Source organism: Cibotium barometz, chromosome 37 (assembly GCF_041138505.1).
Source record: "Cibotium barometz isolate CiBa-2024 chromosome 37, ASM4113850v1, whole genome shotgun sequence".
Lineage (NCBI taxonomy): Eukaryota > Viridiplantae > Streptophyta > Polypodiopsida > Cyatheales > Cibotiaceae > Cibotium > Cibotium barometz.
The window spans coordinates 37,515,055-37,539,705 of NC_141082.1; the positions used below are offsets into that span (position 1 = coordinate 37,515,055).

General features: G+C 45.7%; 1 protein-coding gene across 8 annotated transcripts in view; it reads left to right on the plus strand.

Moving 5' to 3' along the window:
- Positions 1–24,651, plus strand: part of LOC147617247 (protein GAMETE EXPRESSED 3-like) — a 114,657-nt gene that overhangs the window by 86,403 nt on the left and 3,603 nt on the right. For 6 of the 8 annotated variants that reach the window (XM_086776871.1, XM_086776870.1, XM_086776872.1 and 3 more), the window contains 2 exons: positions 7,903–7,935; positions 8,138–8,200. The exons of the other annotated variants lie outside the window; for them this stretch is intronic. In XM_086776871.1, coding sequence (XP_086632997.1) covers positions 7,903–7,935; positions 8,138–8,200 — 96 coding nt within the window. The remainder of the gene's footprint in view (positions 1–7,902; positions 7,936–8,137; positions 8,201–24,651) is intronic. 8 annotated transcript variants of the gene reach the window in all.

Below are 24,651 nucleotides of genomic sequence, written 5' to 3' on the forward strand. Positions count from 1 at the left end.
ACACTTTAGGCTTGCCAGGAACTTGTAAACTCAAGCCAAGGAGAAAGGAACCAATACCATAGCCAAACTCCTCCATGAGCACCCATCCAGTTCCTGTACCATGTGCTCATGTTCCCTCGGCATCCACAAAACAGTTCTAGCCATTGTCCACATCAAAAGACTCTCACACATTGAGTCCTGCATATAGAAGCTTTCTCCCATGATCAGGGCTGCCACAACTACCCATAGTCTCTCACCCTATGAGCAACACAAAACAGTTCTAGCCATTGTCCACATCAAAAGACTCTCACACATTGAGTCCTGCATATAGAAGCTTTCTCCCACGATCAGGGCTGCCACAACTACCCATAGTCTCTCACCCTATGAGCAACACACATCCCGATACTTCCAATGCTCCTGTCTCACAACAAAGACTCCAATCTGTTTCCAAAAGAGCTCTCTCGTTATTACAACACATCATACCATAGAGAAGGCACACCTGTAGAGCACCTCCGTGCTTTCCAAAGTTCTTCTCCATCTCTACCATTGATCCCTCGACCCCTTTCCCAAACAGCAGTAGGGCTGTACCAAACCACATGTCCTTCCCTATAACCACAGCTTGCATGTAACTAATCTCTTCGATAAAACTAAGACTTGTATCCCATAAGCCATAGGCTTGTTTCCTCGAAACCAAAGTCCTGTTCCCATGAGAAACCCACAGATACACTATCCAAGCACGGTGCCAAAATCAGGGCTGTTTTCCACAGCAACACCCTGTGCTTTTTCCATAACCTAGAGAGAGAAAGATAGAGGATGTGTCAAGCAACCCCTGGATACACATAAGTTCGAGACGAAGAGGAACAACACATCTCTTCCATGAACATCATCCTGTGCATCCTTAGCTTGATCTCCCGTATCCAAATCTCTTCAGCTGTCCTGGCACTTCCAAGTTGAACGATCTTTGATCAGCCCCAAAGAACAATCCAACTGTCGAGTCATACTGCTTTCCTTCTTCCATACTAAGAGTTTCATGTCTCTCTCTCTCACAAGAGACCAGGTAAATCAGCCTACGAACCGAGAAGAAGAAGAGCCAAGTGAGAGAGAGAGAGAGAGAGAGAGAGAGAGAGAGAGAGAGAGAGCAATACCACACGCCAGGGCCTGCTGGGCTGTGCACCGCCTGCAGTTTCTTCTTTTTTGGCAGACTGACATATCTCCAGTGATAGATGTTGTAGATGCAATAGCAACAGTAGCATCATCAGTATCACCATCATCCAAAGCATTGGAGGGGGCTTGAATACCAGTCCGCAGCCAGTCAGACCCAGTCGGCAGCCAACAAGGCTTCAAGGCACCAGGCGTCTAAGCTTTAGGCAATGGCCAGTACAGGGGGGACATCGTGTAGTAAGCATGGATGACATGCAAAGTCCGTTACGCATCTTCTTTGGCATTGCACGGAGTCCAGGATTTTCTTGCAAGCATTGACTTGTAATCTCCAAAGACGTTTTGCATCCTTCTAAGGAGGAAAACTCTTTTGGATTTTTGTTGTTTTGCCATCTTGCACGATTGGATTTGACACTTTCATGATCTAGATGAGATACTCGGCACTCTAGACTATTTGGAAGGCTAGAAACCATATTATGTTTCGATAGCCTTCTCTAGATGCTTATGCTTTCTTTCGTGCCAATCTTTGCTGGTCCCTACCTGACTGTCGACAGTTGGAGGCTATTGATACCCTACAGTTTGACGTCTTTTTCCACTGTTTCTAGCTTTCTTCCTTGGATGACTCTCTCTGAAGTACATTCCATGTATATTTCTCCTTGGTAATAGTGTACGATACGGGGGCTAGGTAGGAAGGGGGTGGGAGCCAGCAGGGCAATGGTGGCAACAGAGAGCTATACAGGTGGAATGCCAGTGATGCAAGTGTTGGAACGATGATGGAGGACAGGACTTTCCAGTGGACCAATGTGGTGAGTGATGAACGCTGAAGTCAGTTGCTGACCAATGGGCATTGTTGGAAAGTTGGTGATCAGGGTGGCACAAAGGGAGGCGTCCATCGCAGGCAAAGTTGGGATGTAGGCCAGACCTGTTAAGCCCAAGGTGGTGAGTTGAGCTTGTCTGAACAAAGTGGGAAGCTGAGCAAGGTGGAAGGGAGACGGGCCGATGAAATTGATGGTGAAGGGAGTGGTGTGGGAGGTGGATGTGGGGAACAAGTGAAAATGTTGTACAGAGACAAGGTTGGAAGCAGATGGGGGGTGGTCGAGGTGGTGGGGAGTAGGTGGGGCAGAAGCCACCATTTTCATACTGGCAAATGCAGAAGGTGATGGTTGCACTGTGGAACCAGCCCCTGATGCGTGGGGGGGGGGGGGGGGGGGGGGGGGGGGGGGGGGGGGAGAGTCACGATTGCAGAATGAAGCAGCTGGGTAGTCAGGGTCGACCATGTTGCTGGTGGACGCTCCACGGCGAGGAGGAGTAGGTGGGAGGTGAGTGTAAGGAAGGCTGCACGGAGGAGAAAGCAGTGGGGGGCAAGGAGGAAGCAGTATGAGGTGAGGAGATGGAAGTGGGGAGGTGAATAGGAGGGTTACTAAAAGTGGTGGTGACTAATGTAGGAGCTGAGTAGGAAGGGGATGCGCAGGGAAGGCAACTATGAATGATGTGCAGGAGACGAGGGTATTAAAAGGGCGGCAAGGGGAAGTTAGCCGGAAAAACTGAAGAGGTCAAGGGGTGCAGGAGGCGTGCACGGGTTTCAAGTAGGAGGCGGGAGGTGAGACGGCCGAGTTGGGGGCGATTAAGTAAGTGCCAGCCAGGGAGGTGGCGAGGATGAAGACGGTTGGACTAAAAAACAGAGTGAGTGTGATGGCGGGCATGAAGGCACCTGGGTGATGAAGAGAAAGATGCCAAGGAAAAGCGAATAGGCCACAAAAAGACTGAAGAATCCGAGTTGGATGTTGAGGCAGATGGGAAAGTTATCAAAAAAAGCAGAGGCAGAGTATGACAGAGGGTATGGGGCGAGTATTGAGCAGTTGAGTGTGAGGCAGACGAGAAGGATGGATGGCCTTGGGGGGCGGGAAAGTTGGGCAAGGGAAGGCGATAGGAAAGGAGCGGGGGGTGTGTCGAGTATGAAATGAAATGTTATATTAACGTCTTCAAAAGGCCATAATGACCTATGAGACCAAAAAGTTACATCATGGTGGATCTAATACAATGTCTGGATAAAAAACCAGAAAATGGAAAAGAAAAATAAAGATGATACTATTGGCACCTAGAAAATGAAACTCGAACTGGAAGGTAAACAGAAACCCTTATAGGGTGTGAATATAGTGAGGGGGGGCTACGCTATGGAGGTGAGTGGAGTATAGTGAGGGGATACAATATCATGTGGGACGGGGGGGTACACTATGGAGGTGCCTCCATCTCATAATATGTGCCGCATCGGACGCTGGTGGATCTCCTCAATATCCTCTGTGGTCAGCACCCTGACTGGGTGTCCCGCATGTCTCGTAAGAATAATCCGAATCCGCCGCTGCAACCTCCGTCTATGCTGGGATGCCCTCCTCCGTAGTCGTGGGCGTCTGGACCACCCAAGCTCAATCGCACGATCAATCAGTGTACCGCTGGTGTGGGCGGTATCCATGTCCTGCTGCTGCTGTGGTCCATCTGGTGCAGTGATGGCTGGACTAAAGAAGTCTATAATGTGCCTCTGAGTCTGGCTCTCTGTGCGCCTAAGCAGGCTATCTCTATATCTCCACAGCTCAAGCAAGAACAATCCCAAACACCTCTGGTCCTGGTACCCCATGACTCTGGAAAGTGGTCCAAAACCCTCTCTGAATAAACAGTGAAAACGACCACGTATCTCATAGTATGCAGTACAATGGCATATATAATGCAGCTCTGTCTCTGGCTCCCCATGGCATACGCGGCATATCCTGGTCTCAGCTGGTATACCTCTATATCGGCCAATCTCAATCTCAAGCTGGTGTGAGGATGTGCGAATCTGACCAATAGCACATCGTACTGCATGAGACAAGTGTACATCCATGTAACTGGGCCTGATCACAAAACCATCTGCTGTGAGCTGAAGAAAATGCTCTCTGTAGAAAGCCATCTTCGTGCCCAGCTCCTCAGTCGGCTGTATCCATGTCCCCCTAATGTCCAGCTAAACTAAATCCTGACGGATGAGTCTGGTAATCTCTATCCGTGTGAGAGTGAGAGAGGGTGTCTCTAGAGAATACTGGAAGGGAGGCAATCTGTCCATGCTAAAACCATGTGCCTGGAACCAAGATGTCATCTGTCCATACCAACAAGCCGTGTCTCCCTGTAAAGCTAACTGTCGGGAGGACTCAAGGGCGAGGCGTGTATATCTGTCATGGGGGAGATCCCACAAGCCATGTATGTAGGAGACTGATCTCGTAAGAGCCTCAATCACCAGAGGGGCAGCCGCCAGCTCTGCTCGAATAATCTCATGAGGTACCACGGCCTTGGCTCTAATAATCCTAGCAATCATAGATACCAAAGGCTTCTCCATACCTCTCCACCCGCCTGCGCTGTGATGGCCCACTGAAGGTCCCCATATCTGCACTCCATAAAGCATAGCTAATGTCACTAGAGTGTTAAAAAGCCAAAGTTTCGTTCGAGGTTCCTGAAACTGAACCTGCGAACACATCCTCTCCAAACCACCCAAGGCTGCATGTGCTCTAGTCAATGTAGTCTCTGCTGCTCTCCTCATCGAAAACACTGGCCCACTGAATACTACTCCAAGATATGTATATGCATCTGTATACTCCACAATCTCCTGCCCATATGTAAATGTGGGAGCTGATCGCCTAACCCACTGTGGCGTGGTGTTAAACACCATAACCTTGGTTTTGCCAAGGTTGACAGACAGTCCACTATCATGTGCAAACTCATGTAAAGCATCCAGATGACGCTGCATACCCTCAGGGGAGTCAGAGATCAACACAATATCATCAGCATATAACAATAGTGGGATCCATGTACCTGCTAGCTGGACTCCTCTGTCCCCCAATCTCTCAATGTAGTCAGAAGCCTCATCCACATACATACCAAACAATGAAGGAGATAACGGGCAACCTTGCTTCACTCCTATAGTGGAGTGAACCAAAGTAGAGACCCCCTCTGGGGTGCGTACCTGTCCTCCTGCAAACAACTGATCTATATAAAGCCATAATCCCCCATATGAGCTCTGTGGGTACCCCCATCTCTTGTAATCGCCTCATCAATCTGGCTCTGGGCCTATCAAATGCTTTGCGGAAGTCCACAAAGCTACAATAAATCCGTCGCCCATGCGACCTGCCCTCCTCAATAATGGCCCGCAGAGTCAAGATGTGGTCAAGAGTAGAGAAACCTCTCCTGAACCCTGCCTGTCCCTTTGCTCGAATGCCCTCTCTCTCTGCCCATCTACTCAACTGCTGCTCAAGAATGGATGCATACAATCGTGCTAGTGTGTGACCAATCATAATAGTGCGATAATTCCCTGGCTCTATAGGGTCCCTTGACTTGAAGATAGGCACGATGGTGGACATACTCCAAGTCTCGGGTAAGCCTTCACACATAGCACGATTGAACATCACTGCTAGAAGCTCTGCCAGCATGTCCCTCGCATGAATAAAGTGCTCAGCGGCCAATCCATCATGATCATATGCTCTCCCAGTCTTCATCCTATCAATGGCCTTCCTTACCATCTCTGCGGCGGTGAAGAAAGTACATGTCTGTGGGCATGGTACTGGCGGGTCTGGAAAAGGTGTCTGTATAGGAAATGTATATAGAGATGCTGCATAACTACCCCAGACCTCTGTAGAAGTGATGGCCGAAGCAGGGGAGGACTCATGAAACAAACGCCAAGCCTCCCTCGAATCCTGGCTCAAGAACAGCTGGTATAATTCCTACTCTAGCTGAGCAAGGAAGGCCCGCTTCTTCCTTCGCACAAGGCACCGGAAGGCAATACATGACTGTCGGTGAGAGTAGTGACTCCCAAAGCAACCTCCTGCTGCAGTCGGGCTCTCGTCTCTCTGCACTCCTCATCATACCAGCTGTTCTGGGGCATACACCCAACGCACGCTGTCTCTGTCCAGGCTGAGTATGTGGATATGCCTCTCTCGCTGCATCCTGTAAAGTCTCTGTCAGTATATGGGTCAGCTCCTCCAAAGGTCTCCCTGACTCCTCTGTGTACAGACGTCTATAAATCCCATCTGTGTAGACAGCATCAGTCTCTGAAGTAAAAGTATATCGAGTGTGATCTGCCCCTCGTGTCCTCTGAGCTGTGGTAAAGTGAAAAGAGATGGTCAATGTCAACAATGCATGATCCACTACTACCCTAATGGGCCGAGATCCAACTGTGAAGTCCTCAATGCATGAAATAAAGCTCGGCATAGCCATAACATAATCCACTGTGCTAGCACCATGTCTATGTGGAAAGCAAGTAAATCCAGCTGCTGAGACGGAAACCTCTGCTACTTCCACCCATGAGGAAGTCTTTGCTTCGTGTTGCTTCTCTTCTTCCTTAATTGCCCGTACTTGTTCCTTGATAACCTTGAGCTCTTCTATCATGGATGGCTGAATTTCACCTTCTTCAAGTCCACCATTTGCCTTAGCCTCTGCAAGCTCCCTCTGAAGAGCTGAAATTACGCCTTTGAGCGTGTTGACTTTCCCGTGAAGGTCTTTGACTTCTGCTATGAGGTCCTCCTTCTCCTCTTTCCACCACTTACCCTCATTGAATACCATTTGGAGAAAGTTGGCTTTCTCCTTCCACCATCCCTCCATTTCCGCTTTCCATTCTTTCATCTCCTTTTCCACATTTGTTATCCTCTTGTTTGTGACCATAAAGGTCGCCTTCGTCGGGTTGCGCAAGGGGGAAGCCATGGAAGAAGCGAGAGAGAGAGAGAGTTATGTTGCCAGCGGTACTGTGCGGCTAACAGAGAGAGCGGCGAACAGGGCAGACAACGGGAGGGAGGCGACCAGTTCGAAGAGAGGGAGGGAGGCGACAGGTCAGCAGGCGGGAGGGAGGGCGGCGGAATCGAACAGCAGGGGGCGAGAGAGGGGCTGGGCAGGCAGGCAGCGAAGCGGGGTGGGCGCAAAGACCAGTTGACCTTCCTCGAACTGGGTCCTCCGGAGAGGGCGATCATGCCATGCCTTTGTCTGTTTTGTTCGACCTCCACTGCTTGGGCAGCCAATGCTTGGTTTTAATCTAGGACAGTCAGCACAGTGGCATGGTGTGAAACATCATCGTGGTGGGTGTGGGGCTGGTTTCTGGGCCTGAAGTTCTTCACTGTCGACTTGAGCTTAATTTTTTCTAATAATTTGATCTGTCTAAACATCACAGCGGTCACTTATCCCCAACCTGCAGAGTACCTTGATTAAAGGATATAGCATGAGGATGTTTCCACATAAATGCCCCAAGTGCAGGGCAGGGAGCAGACCCAACATGGGCAGTGCAGGTGGGATGGTTCTTACAGATACGTCCACCAGTCAGAAGGGTGTGTGCTCCCACCCCTTTCTGTAGATATTACTACCCGTCAGAAGAAGGCTAGTTTTTGCAAAATTTTACCCCCTGTTTACTTTCACCAGCAGGGGGTTTACTGGTTGGTGACAAAGTCATCATTGTCTCCTACAAGCGGATTGGTTTGCAACTACCCACTTAGGCCTAGGAAGGGGAGCTAATGGCCGTTGTCCTGTGACTGTGACGGAGAGCCCAAAGTCAGGCAGCCAGATAGGATGCTGTGAGTGCAGCTTTGATTATGTTTTGTTATCACAGATGATTTATCGAAAGCTAATGTTAAAATCAAAATATTGTCAATGCTCCCAGCCGTATGCTTAAATTTTAGTTTTCCTTTATATTAGTAACTGCATAAGAACATAGGAGTATGTATTTGGCAAAAAGATGTGTTCTGACACAGGTGGTATCCTTTACAGATCTTTCAAGTAAGAGTTTATGCCAAACACAACGTAAGTAGACTCTGCAGGTTAATCCATGTCAAATAACCTGACGTGTTGCTCAAATTCAAACTCAAAGAGAATCTTTTTTTGTTTTTGTTTTTTGGGGTGGAAGAGGGGGAGGGGAGGAGTCTCTTAAGAATAAAAGGGGACATGAAGGACAAGAATAAAAAAGTGTACTAGTCTCACATCCTCAACTTCTGTTTGATTTCAGAAAAGGTTCACAAAATAAGCTGCTCACAGTTCTTGTTCACAACCACAAAAATACAATATCCAGGTTTCTCTCTCTCTCTCTCTCTCTCTCTCTCTCTCTCTCTCTCTCACACACACACACACACACACACACACACATTTTTTATTTATTTTTTTGTTGGGGTGAAAACCACTGTTTCATTATAAATACAATGTACATTGATAGCTGCCCCAACATGGAGCAGCTACTATGGAAAACTAGAAACAATGATAAAACACTTCCAACTGGGCTGTGGAAAGGTCTCCAAGAAAGGGGCATCTTGGAAAGACTGGAGCAAGGAAAATATGAAAAAGGCGAAGACATTCACCTAAGTGTGCCCAAACAACTGAGTGTTGCGGGAATGGTATAAACTCCATAACGCCCAATAACGGCTCCACGAAAAAAAGACAGCATAATCGGGGGTAGAGGGATATCTACCAAAAAGCCAAAAGTGCCTGCCAAAGGAAAGCCTGGGAAACCGGGCATGGAGAAGAGTTGTCAAACGAGCCAGGAAATCTCGAGCGGTAGGACAAGCCCAAAGAAGATGTAGAACTGTCTCGCGCGGATGGGAAGAAGTAGGGCAAACCGAGGAGAGAATACGCCGAGCAGCCAAAAGGACACCCACTGGAAGGGCCCCCACCAGACATCGCCACAGAAAGACCCTTTGCTTGAGGGAAAGCTTACTTTTCCATATACGGAAGACATGTTTTCCACCACCTCAAGCGGCCTATCCAAATGCCAGAAACGGTTGCCATGCTCCTGAATCCATGGTTGTGGAATAAGAAGATGGTAGGCTTTTTTGGTAGACAGATCAGCAAAAGAGAAAGTGGAATAACGTGGTAGCCCCCGATCAAACTTCCAATCAAGCAGTGGAAGAGGAGAAAACATGCAAGGCACTTGCTGGAAAGACTGTAGCAAATCAGCGATAGCATGCGATATAGGCCGGTGATGATCTGGGTGTGCAATAAGTACAATGAGTGGTGAAGGGGATGGAGCTCTACTACTAGGAGAATGCAAAGCTATATGCATGGAGTATACAATCATGATATGCAACCTAGCTAGCTCCATCCTGTACCATACTGGGGGTATAAAATGGTATACATCAGTGAAGGGGGTGTCCACAGCTCCCTGAAGAACATGCCTGGGTGTGCTCTGAAGCGAGCCAGTCGCTCCGCACCCTCTCTGTGAAACTGAGCTCTGATCTCTGTCATCTCTCTCTGGTATAGGCGTGGTGTGAGAGAGAGAGAGAGAGAAAGAAAGAAAGAAAGAAAGATATATTAACGTCTACGAGAGGCCAAAGTCGGCCTATGAGACAAAAAAATAATACAACTGTGTTCTTCCGGTCATCGGAAGAAAAGAAAGAAAAGAAAAAGTGTGCAACTGTGAATCATCATGGATCGGTCGAGCCCATATACAAACAATATAAAGGGGGGTGGGGATGTGGATGGAGTGCTAAGGCAAGATGCATCTCTATATGCTGAAGGGGTAGTACAAGCATGCTATGCAGATCTATGGCTAACTCCATCCAGTGCCATAAGAGGGATATAAGATATCATACATCGCCGATGCTGAGGCTGTGAATGGCGTGAACATGTACCCTGAGTCTGAATGTGTCTCCATCTGGTGTCTCATTCGGATAGCTGCTATCTCTCGGTGACGGAGTCGGGGTGCTCTATGTCTAGTCTGTCTAGGTCTCCTCCTGGCTCTCAATTCCTCTGCTCTCTGTGCGGTCACCCCACGTGGTACATTAGCTGGCACTGGCATAGCTCTCTGGAAGAAATCTGAGCTGGGACTGTCTCCCACCCCTAGTGGGAGCGGGTGTCGAGAGGAGTCTCTCTCGAGAACTATGAAGCTCGGCGGGATAATCTCTCCGTGGGCATCTCCCTCATCCTATATATAAAGGAGATCGTTTGGAACAATGCCTCCACTGCCATAGGTGGTGCAGCAAACTCAGCTCGAACAATGTCATGCGGGACGGATGATTTGCTGCGTATCATCCTCGAGAGCATCAAGATCTGTGGTCTCTCCAGCTGTACCCATGTGGAGGCTGGAAGCCCTGGTGCCCAAACCGCTGCTGCATACATCAAGGCTGGTGTCACTAATGTATCAAAGAGCCACTCCTTCGTGCGGGGTTCCTGAAAATGTGCCTGATGACACTGACGCTCAAGGCCAGCAAGAGCTGCATACCCCGGGTCACTCTGCCTCGGACTGCCTGAGCACTCCAAGAGACTCAATCTACATAGATCCTACAAGATCTGCATGTATAAGCTCCAGTCTTCGGGTTACTCGATGAGTGGCCTTGATTCTCTATTAGCAGTGAACCCCCCGATCAATCAATTGGTCCACCAAGAGGAGAAGAGCAACTCCAAAAGTTGTTGTAGAGAGAGAGAGCTCCAAGCTCCCAAGAGAGGAAAATTTAAGAGATAATAGAAAATATGATTATTTTAATATAATACTAGCATGGTATAGCTCCAATATTCTTTTACAGAAGACTAAGGGTCTATTTATAGGTGAGGGAGGCCACTAACCAAGTCCAAATAGGTTCTAGAATTTTCTAAGTTCAGTTTTGGACAAGATTTGGACCAGTTTGGCTCCCTTTTTTATTTGGTTTGATCCAAGAGAGAGAGAGATAAAAATATAAGCGTCTAGCTGAGCTAGTAAATGTGATGCCAAGGTAAACATAAGAGCTCACCACCTCGACCCGCCCTCCTGCTAATGTGAGAGTAGTGTGGCTCCTGACTGTGGGTGAGGTGTGGAAGATCATAACCTTGGTTTTCCCAAGGTTCACTGTGAGCCCCTGCTGTGCGCAGAAGTCATCAAGAGCCACAAGGTGTCTTTGAAGCCCAACCTGCGTGTCGGATACCAAGACGATGTCATCAGCATAAAGCATAACATGGACAGTAATACCTGATAGCTCAACCCCAGAGCCTCCTCCCTGTGTGATGTAATCGACCACCTCATCAATATAGAGCCCAAAGAGCGTGGGGGAGAGCGGGCACCCCTGCTTCACACCAATGGTGCTAGCAACTGTGTCGAACAAGCCTCCTGGGCATTGGACTCTCCCAAAGACCTGCTCATATAGCCTGTATATGCCCCACATCATGTCTGAAGGTGTGCCTAGTGTTTGTAGTCGCCGAAAGAGGCGCTCTCTAGGCACAGTATCAAATGCCCTGCGGAAAACCACAAAGCAACAATAGAGCCGTTGCCTCCGTGTCTTGGCCTGATCAATCAGGCACCTCAATGTAAAAATGTGGTCGATGGTCGAGAAGGCTTGCCTGCCTGGCCTGCTGCTCTCAATCCCCCAACCTCTGCATGAGTGCTTCCAAAACTGCCCCGTATAGTTTGGCCAATATATGGCCAATCATGATGGTCCTGTAGTTCCCGGGGTCTAGTACATCTCCCGCTTTATGGATCGGCACAATAGTGTGCATCGTCCACTCAGCCGGAAACCCCTCTGACAGAGCTCTGTTGAAGAGATGAGCAAGAAATGGTGCCAATGTATCAATAGCATAGATGAGATGCTCTCCCTGTAATCCTGTATGGTCTGTCGCCTGTCCATGTTGGAGTCGGCATATGGCCCTCCTAACCATAGGTGGAGTGAAGAAGGTGGAGACTGTGGAGCATGGCTTTGTGGGCTGTGGTGGGGGCTGTGCAGGCACATCATAAAGTCTCTTTGCATATGTCTACCAGGTCTGAGGATCGGCAATAGGTGTGGGAGGACGGGGCTCTCTGAGTCTCCTCCAAGCAGCAGCAGCAGCAGCATCTCTGTTCATGAGCATGTGATATGTGTCCCATGTTATAGGTGTACATCCATGTACGCCGGGCGGGTGATAAAATCATCCGGTGAGAGGTGTAGAAAATGGCTCTTGTAATGAGCCATTTTCGTGCCCAAGGGCTCAAGGGGGCTAGTCCATGTCCTCTCTGTGTCCACTCTGATGATATCCATCCTGATCACGCGGTTTTGCTCTGAGTGGGTGAGATCCAAAAATGGACAATCCAGACTGTACTGAAAGGGTGGTAGTGCCTCTATCCGCAAACCATGTAGGTCAAACCATGATCTCATCTGAGTGTACCAAAAATGAGTATCTCCATCCTCTTCCAACTGTATGGATGAGGTCAATGCCAATCGGCAGTACCTCTGCTGAGGGAGCTCCCATAGCCGTTGTAAAAAGGTAGCTGCCTAGAATAGGGCCTCGGTTACTGCTAGTGGGGCACCCAGCTCAGCCCGAACAATCTCATGTGGTACTGATGATTTGCTTTGAATCATGCGGGCAATCATCATAATCAGTGATCTCTCCATTTGCCTCCATCCCTCATCTGTCCCTCTGTGAGATCTGTGATGTATACTGGGTCCCCAAATTGGAGCTTCGTATAGGAGGGTCGGTGTGACAAGCGTATCAAATAGCCACAATTTGGTGCGTGGCTCCTGAAACTGTGTGTGTGCACACTGCCTCTCAAGTGCCCCCAAGGCTGCATGCCCTCGAGCTAATCTAGCTGCTGCTGCCTCCTTCAGGGAGAAACGCGGTCCTGTGAAAGTAACTCCCAAGTAGACATATGACCTAACGTACTCTACCGGCTCCGCTCGGAAAGTGAACTGAGGCTCTGATCTCGTCACCCATGCCTGTGTGGTGTTAAACACCATAACCTTGGTTTTCCCAAGGTTCACTTGTAGATCTCTATCCGCACAGAAAGCCTGTAATGCATCTAGGTGTCTCTGTAATCCCTCCGGAGAGTCTGAGATTAGAACAATATCATCAGCATATAACAAGATGGGTATCAACACCCTTGCCAGGCATGCCCCTGGGCCTCCCAATCTGTCTACATAATCAGAGATCGCATCAATGTACAGTCCAAAGAGGGTGGGCGATAGCGGGCATCCCTGCTTCACCCCCATCGTGCTGGTCACCCTATCAGATAGTCCGCCTGGAGCTCGGACTCTGCCGGTCACAGACTCGTACAAAGCATATATCCCTCATTGCATATCCTCGGGTACCTCAATGTCATGCAATTTGTGCATAAGCCTGGCACGTGGTACGGTATCGAAGGCTTTGCGGAAGTCCACAAGCCAGTAGTATATCCTTCTCTTCTGTGCCCTGCCCTCTTCAATAAGTGCCCGAAGTGTCAGTATCTAATCCAAGGTAGTAAATCCTCTCCTGAAGCTAGCCTGTCCATGTGCTCGATGACTATGCCTCTCTGCCCATCGGCTCAGCTCCGACTCCAATATAGAGCCATATAGTTTGGCCAAGTAATGACCAATCATGATCATCCTGTAGTTGCCTGGTACCATGGGGTCCCCACTCTTAAAGAGTGGTACAATGATATGCTCTGTCCAGCTTGTCAGGAAACCCTCACAAATGGCACGATTAAACACATGTACGATGAGCGGAGCCAAAGTGTCTCGTGCATATGAGAAGTGCTATCCAACTAGCCCATCATGATCCTGTGGCCTTTCCATTATGTAACCTGTCTATCGCATCTAGCACCATCCGCATAGTAAAAAAGGTGCTGCTAGCCGGTCTAGCTCCCAGTGGAGGGGGGGTGGGGGGCTGTCCTGGTGCATCATATAGCTCTCTAGCATAATTATGCCATGCCTCGGGTGCAGTAATCGGAGTACCAGGCTGTTCTCTCCTGAAACATTTCATACCCTCTTGCTGTCCTTTCCCAGGAAGAGTTGGTAGATCTCCTCCTCTAGCTTAGCCAGATAGGCTGGTTTCTTCCTCCGCACAAGGCGCCGAAAGTCACTCATCACTTTAGTCTGGAAGAAGTCGTTGAGAGCTCTTTGTACTAGTCCTTTGATGGGTACCGCTAGTCTAGGCCACAAAAGGGACTCCCTGTGTCTATGAAGCTCCACGAGGAAAAGTCCCAAACATCTCTGGTCTAGGAAATTTATGATCTTGGAAAGTGGTCCAAATCCATCTCGGAAGAGGCGGTGGAACCTCCCCCTAATCTCATAGTATACTGGGCATATGCACACACAGAGAGAGAGAGAGAGAGAGAGAGAGAGAGAGAGAGAGAGAGAGAGATGTGGGATATGGCTGTTAGGGTTAGGGTTTTGGAAGGCACATCAGCAGGAGGCGTGAGTGGAATGTCTGGTATCAAAATCACCAGCCCAATCTGAATCGTTGTAAGCATAAAGCTGCATGTCACCCCCCTCAGGATAAAGCAATCCAAGAGACAAGGTACCCTGCAAATACCGAAATACACGCTTCACAGCTTGCCAATGTGACAATCGCGGGCTGTGCATGAATCTGCTCAACTGAGATACGGCATACTGAATATCTGGCCGTGTAGTACACAAGTAGATAAGGCACCCAACAGCCTGAGCATATATAGTGGCATCAAAGAAAATACTGTCATCCTGTAGTGACAGTTTCATCCCAGGCTCCATAGGAGTGCTAATAGGCTTGCAATCCTGAAATTTGAACTTCTCTAGAAGTTTAGCAACATACCGAGATTGCAACAACCCAATGCCTCTGTTATCCTACACAAACTGTATGCCCAAATAGTAGTGTATGAGCCCCAAATCAGACATGGCAAATGTCTGTTTGCAGTATCTCTTTAAAAGCTGCAATTTTGTCATCATTTGATCCCATGAGCAAAAGATCATCTACATAAAGACTGATGACCAACAGATCTTTCTCTTCTTTCTTTACATACAAAGTGGCTTCTGATGGACTGTTCACAAAGCCTTGAGTGAGGAGGAAAGCATCTATCTTTGCATACCAAGCTCGTGGAGCTTGTTTCAAACCATACAAGGCCTTTTTCAGCCTGCATACTTTCCCTTCATGACCATGTTCTGCAAAACCTATGGGCTGATGTACATAAACTTCCTCCTCGAGGTCCCCATGTAGGAAAGCAGTCTTGATGTCCAACTGATGAACAACCCAACCACGATGTGCAGCCAATGCAATGACACTCCTAAGTGTCGACATACGGGATGTAGGAGCAAATGTCTCCTCATAATCAATGCCCTTCTTCTGTGCATAGCCCTTTGCAACTAGACGGGCTTTGTACCTGTCAATGGATCCATCTACATGTCTTTTCAACTTATAGACCCACTTAGTACCAATGGCTTTCTTGCCTTTGGGCAGATCAACCAAATCCCATGTTTGATTCTTTTTAATAGAATCAAGTTCATCCTGCATGGCTTTGTTCCAATGCACATTGTCTCGTGCATCCACAAATGAATCAGGCTCATCATCATCCTGTAAACTAGCTGCCATAACCATATTTAAATCCATGATGTGTGCATGCTCATTGGTCCGTGTCTCCCTACGAATACGGCCAGCAAGAGGAGTCTCTAGATGGCTGTCCTGTAATGTCCTCAAATACCATCTAGATATATGTCTGACCTGTGGAGCCTGTTGCCCCATATTTGGCTCAACTTCTCGCTCAATCTCCTGCTGAATTTCTGCACCACCTTCATGATTAGCTGGCTGCCCTGCACCCTCATGGGTTGGATCACCAACTGTGGAATGAAACTCCATAGGCAGTAGACCTTCAAACATATCATTTTCAGCCTGTGGATAATTCTGATTTTTCATCAAAAATCACATCGCGACTAGTGAATATCTTCTTGGACAGTGGGTCATATAACCGGTAGCCTTTGCTCTCACGGCTATACCCAACAAAAATACATTTTGTGGCTTTATCATCCAACTTCCTCCTAAACTCTTTGGGTATGTGTGCATATGCAAGACACCCAAAAGTACGAAAGTGTGATACCGAAGGCTTGCGGCCATGCCAAGCCTCAAAAGGAGTAATGGAAACCAATGCCTTTGTGGGACATCGATTCAAAATATGACAAGCACACATAACAGCTTCCACCCAAAAGACATGTGGTAGCTTCTTTGCCTTTAGCATACATCTGGCCATCTCCATGATTGACCGATTCTTCCTTTCTGCAACCCCATTTTGCTGTGGAGTATAAGGAGTAGTATATTGATGCTTGATACCTCTACTCTCAAGAAAGGAATTCAACACGTGTGACACATATTCCCCCCCTCGGTCAGAACGGAGAGTCTTAACCGTGCATCCTGACTCTGTTTCAGCAAGTGCTACAAAGGCCAAAAATGCATCATATACCTGTGATTTCTGTGTCAACGGATAGACCCAGCATATACAAGAGAAGTCATCAATAAATGTGGCAAAATAGAAGCAACCTCCTAATGACTTCGTCTGCATGGGACCACAAAGATCACTGTGTATAAGCTGCAACTTTGCAGTTGCTCGTAGAGCCTGATCACGTGGAAAGGAAAACCGATGCATTTTTCCCAAACTACATCCTTCACATATGTGATCTGGAGGCTTCTCCATAAGAGGTAGGTCTGTCAACATATTATGTCGCTGCATAAGCATAAGACTACTAAAATTTACATGCCCCATGCAAATATGCCATAACTCCGCATCAACCATAGCTGGAGTAAGAGTGAATGCATGATAAGCAGACTGATCCACTGGCTGAAATGTATCCAACTGATAGAGTCCATGACATAATGTACCAGTAAGCATCAAGGTCAAAGCATTAGCTTTGTCTCTGACCATGCATTTGTCATCATCAAAGTTAACTTGCATACCACACTGTGCTAAAGAAGAAATGGACAACAGATTCTTCTTTATCCCTAGTACATATAAGGTATCTGTAAGGCGAAGAATAGAGCCATCAATGGCTGTGAGCTGAATCTCCCCAATGCCACGAACTGGATATGAAGCATTATTGGCACACTGAACGGTCTTGCCAACAGGGGCAGGGCATACATTACAAAACAAATCCCTGCGAGATGTGATATGCTTTGAAGCACCACTATCAAAATACTAAGTACATGCATGCTCAGTCACACTGAGTGCCTGTGAAGACCAAGAGGCATCATAACTGCATGTGTAGAAACAGTAATCCCTGTCTTCAACAAATGAAGCAGTCTCTGGAGGACCTTTAGAGGTATCTTTTATAGACAACCCAGACTCCTTCTCCTTCTCTCTGGCAATCCTCTTCCTACACTCTGTGATGTAGTGACCTGGCTTCTTACAATAATGGCATTTGCCCTTCTTCTCGGGCTGTCCATCACCTTTCTTGGTATCCTGAGATGAACCACCATCACTTGAATTCTGATTTGAACTCTTTGGCTGAGACTTGCCTTTCCCTTTTTGACCTGTCACAAATGCTTGTTCAGCACTTGTGTTCATGTTCATGTTCATGTTCTTCCTGATTTGCTCTTCCTGTAACAAGAGAGCAACAAGTTCCTGATACTTTAGGGGCTCAATAGCATTCCTCATGCTGAGGTTCAAAGAGGTATGAAAAGCCAAGTAGGATCTTGGCAAAGAGTTTAAGATGGTGGATACAAGCTGTGTCTCAGGAATAATCTCATCCACATTGATGAGTTGCTCTCTCAAATCCTGCAGCTTGTTCAAGTGGCTAGACATATTATCTCCTTCATGCATCTTCTGATTTTCCAGCTCTCTTTTCAGAAATGAGATCTGTGCCTCATTACGAGCAGCATACATCTGCTCCAAAGTCACCCATGCATTCCGTGAAGAGCCAGCTGAACGAATATGAGGTATAATAGACCTCTTTGTACTGACAATGCAATAAGTGATAAAGCTTGTGCATCTTTGGCATCCCATGTCTTCTGGGCATTTGTTCTTTGAACAGGCTATGGCTGAACTGGTGCCTGTGCTTGTTGTCCTCTTCCACGAGCACCCCCTTGAGGAGGAGTCTCTGGAGCCAATGGACCTGGACGTGGTTCATCACCACTAACAAAATCCCAAAGACCTTTTGCCACGAGCACATTTCTCAGCATGAAACTCCACAAGGAGTAATTCATGCCATCCAGCTTGTCTTCCTTAGACAAGTACGTGAACACATCACTCTGGTGTTGATTTGCCATTATGCCAGTGCACAATGTTGTACCTGTGTATCAAAAAACCCAAAAACAACAACCCTGAAAGCAACTGTACTCCACAACTAACCCAAATATGCTTGCACTCTCAATCCTCTGAATGTGCAAAACAATGCACCACTGACTGAGTAGAGCAACAAAAGTGGCTCACACAGTGCCAAAATGCCCAAAATTTCTACACCCAAAGCCTTGCAAAATCCTGTAGAGGTTTCTTTGCAAGAAAACCTCCCTGTATCTGCCAGAAAAACTTTCACAGAGAAAATGCCCAAATTCCAAAACATGTAAAGCTGTAAATTTTTACCCATGTGATTTTGCAGGTACTGGTCGGCTGTAGGCTGTATGGAATTGCTGTCAGGAGCAGACTGGTCAGAATATCTGTACGGAAACAGCCGGCACGTGCTGTACGGAATAGCTGTACGGAAACAGTCGGCGCCTGTATGGACTGACAGCAAGGCGGAATATCTGTACAAAAACAGCAGTCGGCGAGGGCCTGTACGTGCAGCTGACGGCGAGCTGTACGAACAGTTGTAGGGTACGGAACAACTGTCGGCGAGGGCCTGTACGTGCAGCTGACGGCGAGCTGTATGGACAGCTGCAGGGTACGGAACAGCTGATGGTGAGCTGCAGCTGTATGGGCAGGACAAGCGAAGGCAGCTGATGGCGTGGAACTGTACGGGCAGGGCAGGCGAACCTGCTCTGATACCAAAATGTGGGATATGGCTGTTAGGGTTAGGGTTTTGGAAGGCACATCAGCAGGAGGGGTGAGAGAGAGAGAGAGAGGAACACGCTTGCTCATATATTGATGATGATAAAATGAAGTACAATAGCCACATAAAAGATGTGACCTAATAGTGTGTTCACATGGTCCGGTCATAAATAGTGCCAGGTGGACCAAATCACTTATAAACCTTTATAAGTGAGACTAAGCTAAACTGGGGGAAAAAACCTCCACTAACTGAAGTAAAAAGTGCCCCAGTAACCTACTGATGATCACACTAGCACTCCCCTGGGTGCATACACAGCATAAAACCCAACGAGAGAGAGAGAGAGAGAGAGAGAGAGAGAGAGGTAGAGGTATGTATGTATATGCATAGTCAAGCTTGATACAAGGGCTTAACCACACATGACTGTACCTACATCGGTCTACCCAAAGATAACCTCCCTGGCTCTAAACAGGGTATGATACGACAACGAGGCCTTTTGTAACATTAAGGCATTACAAAATGAAAAATACACAGATTATTTAATTCATTTTTTTGGGATTTCTTGGGCATAGAACCCATGACTCATACTCATAGAACAACTCAGAAGGCCCAATCATAATCTTCGTCATTGAGAGAGATTATCCATTGCCGTGAATGCTTTGTTTGCTTTTGCTATGGAAGCTTCCGTTGCATCTTCATCTTCTTCTTCTTGGACAAGGTTGGCATGTGTCTTCTCTTGTTTTTTGGCCATCTTTTTGAAGCATCGGTCCTTTGTGTGTCCGAGCTTTTTACAAAAGCTACACCTGGTTGTTTTTCCTTTCCCTTTCTTTTTACCTTTTGTGAACATGGCATTCTCTGGTTGGAATGCAGCTTTTTCTTATTCCATTAGGTGGTGGTCTTCATCCATAAGGACGGTTACCATTTCATCATATGAAATTTCACGAGTCACCCTTAGTAAAGTCAAGGTTTCAGAGTATTTTGAAACCCCTTCTATGGTGGATAAGAGCACTGCTTCTTCATCAATGTTTGCCTTTAGATTGGCATTGAGCCTAGATTACTCGATTGTTCTCCCTAGGTAGTGCTTTCATGTTAAAACCCTAAAGATCTCTCTAGCTAATCACTATGCATAAACATGTGACTCTTGACTCTCCATTTCCATGTGTGACCCTTTGTTGCCTGACCCTAACCTCAACCCAAGGTTAGACATAACCCTTGCCCCACTAGAGTATGTTCCCATGCTCCCATGCTCGCATGCCTAGGGCAGGTTAGCCTCTTAGTATATACACATATAATGTGCACATAACATACTTCCCCTCTCTCAAAACATTGCACTCTTGCAATGAAAAGAAGGAAGCCTGCGTTGAACGTTCTCAACTGACTTCCAAGTCGAATCCTCAATTTTCCTATCTTTCCACATAATTTTAAGCTCAGGGATTAAGCGATTACGAAGTTTCCTTTCTCTAAATTCAAGTACCTTTCCAGGTTCATGTGGAACATAGGATAAATCCTCAACTTCAACGAGTTCTTGAGGAGTAATTGTGTTACCCTCACCTCCCAGCTTCTCTTTCAGTCTATTGACATAAAACACTGGATGAACTCTAACATGTGGAGGTAGTTTTAGCTCATTAGCAAACGTGTCAATCCGACGTATAATTTGGAATGGACCACAGTATCTAGGAGATAATTTTGAGCACTTCCATGCTGACAAAGTTTGAGAATCTTTAGGAACTTTCAAATAAACCAACGGTCCTGGCTCAAAAGACCGAGGTGAGCATCCCCTATCAACATAAAACTGTGCTCTATCTTGAGCACTCCTGATAGAATCCTGAGCTTGGGTCAGTATTTCTTGCATATTACGCAAGAAATCCCTCGATGCATCAAGCTCAATGTCCTTAAGACTGACATCAACATGTGCCCTGGGTTGATACCCATACATAAGCATGAACGGACTATAGCCAGTAGCCGTATGCTTATAACTGTTATAGGCAAATTTCATCATTGGAAGATATGTTTCCCAACTCAATGGTTTTCCAGAGACATGTGCACGAAGCATATCCTCTACAATCTCATTCACACGCTTTGTTTGCCTATCAGACTGCGGGTGATCAAAGAAACTCATACTCAAAGTAGTTTCCAATTTCTTGAAAACTTCCTGCTTGCCAAAAATGAGCTGTGTACTTAAAGTCCCGATCCCTCACAATATTAGAAGGTAGACTATATAGTGTAAACAGTTGCTCGACAAATTGGCAAGCCAATTCCAACGCTTTGACTGTTGTTTTTGTAAGTAAAAACCTAGCCATCTTTGTCAATCTATCCACGACTACCCAAATGGCATCATGACCCCTGGTACATGGAAGTCTCGTAGTGAAATCCATGGAAATACTTTTCCACTTTCGAGACGAAATATCCAAAGGATTTAATAACCCAACAGATTTAAGGCACTCTGCCTTATTAATATGACACTGATGACACTTGACCACATAATTTTGAACAAAATCTTTCATTTTTTGCCAAATAAAAGTCCTAACCAAAGCCAAGATACATTGTATGCCAGGATGTCATGTCGACGGTGCATCATGGCACTCAAATAGGATCCTCGGTTGAATTTCCGGCACATCGGGTACGCAAACCTTATCATTCCGGAATAAAAGATCATTCCGAATAAAAAATTGGTTGGCTTTTTCTTCATTCACTAGGTTTTGATCTACCTCAAAGTTGGACCCTGATTTTGCCAAATTCCAATATTTTCCAAAGAAAATATATATATTGTTTTTTCCCCTGAGTGAATCGTACAAGTTAGAAGTACCTTTCGGGAAGCTAAGTTCATTAACTTCACCAATTCAACTCAACGCATCAGCAATGCGATTTAAGCTACCTTTCTTGTATTTAATCATGAAATCAAACTTTTGCATAAACTCAGCCCATCTGGTCTTTCTATCTTTCAAGTTCGGTTGATCACAAATGAACTGCAAAGACTGGTGATCTATCAAGACCATAAATTAAGACCCGTAGAAATACTGTCTCCATGCCTTTAAAGCATAAATGGTCGCATACAACTCTCTCTTGAAGTGGGTACCTAGTCTGCGCATCATTGAGTTTCTTACTCTCGAAGGCCACAGGCTTCCCATCCTAGAACAAAGCTGCGCCTATCGCAAAAGCACTAGCATCAATCTCAATGATGTAAGGTTTGCTAGGATCCGGCAAGACTAACACAAGAGCATCTCGAACTTTATTTTTCAAAGTATCGTAAGTTTCTTGTAGCTTCTCATTCCATTCAATCGGAGAATTGGACTTATATTTTTACCCTCATGAAGGTTTGGTAAAAGACATTGTCAACTTCGAATAATGCTTGACAAATTTTTGAAGAAATACCACGAAACATAAGAAAGATCTTAAATGCTTGACCGTACGCGGAACTGGCCATTTCAAAACCTTTTGGATCTGATCCAAATCTATACTTAAGCCATCTCAAGAGATCTTATGACCTAAGTATAACAATTCCTTCTTGAAGAAATCACACTTAGATAATTTACAATACAGTTTCTCCTTCTTGAGCCTTCCTAGAACCTCTTTAAGATGATCCTCATGCTCAGCGAAAGTTTTGCTGTATATCAAAATATCATCTAGAGAACCACCACGTATTTTCTTGATAGATCCCGAAATAAATCATTCATCATCTGTTGAAAAGTTGGTGGTGCATTAGTGAGACCAAAGGGTAACACTAAAAATTCATAATGGACATAACGTGTCCTAAAAGCAGTTTTAGGAACATCTTCCTCTACAATACGGATCTGATGATAACCGGTTCACAAATCAAGCTTTGTGAAATACTTAGCTCCTTGCAACCTATCAATAAGATCGTCTGATCTAGGCAATGGATATTATGTTCTTAATTGTAACCTTGTTAAGACGTTTGTAATCAATACACATCTGCCAGGTACCTTGATCTTTTTTCTTAACTAGGAGAACTGGTGCATCCCAAGGAGATTTACTTAGTCTAATATGATCCATCCTCAAGTATTCAGCTAGTTACTTGGCTACCTCATCTTCCTCAGTCTTACTAAGCCGATATGGAGAAATACTAACAGGTTCTGTACCTGACACTAGCTCAATTTTATGGTCCACCTCTCGTTTAGGAGGTAATCCATGAGGTAACTCATTAGAAAATATATCCTGAAATTCGTTGTTAATGGAATTTAACACTTTACTTTCCCAAACATCTAAAGAAACAGTGATGACATCAAAATGAATACATGAAGACACTAGATTCATAACCAATTGGAAAAGTTCGTTGTTAAAAAGGTTTTCCATTAACTCAAGCTCATTAATGAAAGTTTCCTTGGATACAACAATGTTTCTCTTAAGAGTAACAAGGTTTCCATTGTGATGATGGAAAGACATCAAATGTTTGACCCAATCAACAGAAAATTCCTTATTTTTTCGATGAAACCATTCCATCCTTAAAATGATGTCTACATGACCTAAGTTCATGACATGAAAATAAAGTCTATCTGAGTACAACTGGATATTTAACGGTAGTTTTGACACCACCTTGTCCCAGAATTGGACTTGTCTTCCAGCCATCTTGACCTTGTACATGTGATCATTCTATGTGGTTTCTAGCTTCATCCTCAGTACCACAATGTTGTCAATAAAATTGTGAGTACTACCACGATCAAACAAAATATGAACCTGATATTCATTTATTGATTCATAAACAGGAAAAATAATTTGTTTGGACCAAAAACGTCTTTATTGAAAGTATAATTTGGACATTGGCTTTCTTCAAGATGCGTAATATTGACTTCAGAAAATTTACCTTGAAGTTCTGTAATATGCATAGATTTATTTGGTATAAACTTCTTTGGTGTCACCTTTTGTCCAAGCGTCGAAGGTGTTGAAGCTCCATTCAAAGGACATAATTTCTTCGCGTGTCTCTTTTCTTTGCATTTGAAACATATGAGATTATCCCTACTCACAAATTTCGGCTTCTTGTTGGTGTTGTCAGAATTTTTTGGTTTGGTGAAAAAACTATCTTTCTTTTTTGTCCATTCTTTGAAAAAGTGAACGTGGATTTATTTTCATTGGACCATGGTTTTGAAGTGTTGGCGTCGACCATAGTCTTATGAAAAACTTGAGTTGACTCAATAGCATCCTCAGTCGTTTCGATCTTGTATTTTTTTAACCTCGTACCAATAGTCACAAGTTAGACCATTGATGAAAATCCCACATAAAGGTATGATCATTTGACTAGGCTTTGGTAGCCAATTGTCTAAAATTTTGCACATAATTGTCAAATGATTGATTCCCCATGCTATTTTTAACAAGCTTAGCAATTATCCCGAATTCATTCTCTGGTTGGACAAACTCTTTTTTGAAAGATTCTTCGAAATTCTGCCAAGTGGTAGGAATGGAATCTTCTTTGAGATCCTTCCACCAAGTCAATGCCTTCCCTTTTAATAGCCTCCGTGCTATCTGCAGCTTCTGCGCATCGGTAAATGGATGAAAGGCAAAGTGTGTAGTCCACCTATTGAGCCACCGTATCTACACATTCTTGAGTCTTCTCTTTTTTCTCACCGGCGTACACCTTTGGTGTAAACAACGGAGCAACTGCTTTGGCAAGAGTAGGAGGCACCGCCAAAAGAGCCTTTTGCAGAGTCAAGATCTGCATCTTCAATGACTCCATCTCGTCATGGCATTTGTCAATAGTTGCTTCTAGATGCTTTGTCACTTCCATAAATTCACTCTTTCCAACAGCCTCCTCTTGTTCAACTTGGAATTTAAGATCTTCCCTTCCTGAGTCAGGATGATCAGCAAAAGCATCACTTTTTGGCAAAACGCAAGGCTTCCCCAAGTATAAAAGAAGCATGAGCCTCTCTTGAGCATCATGAAGGAG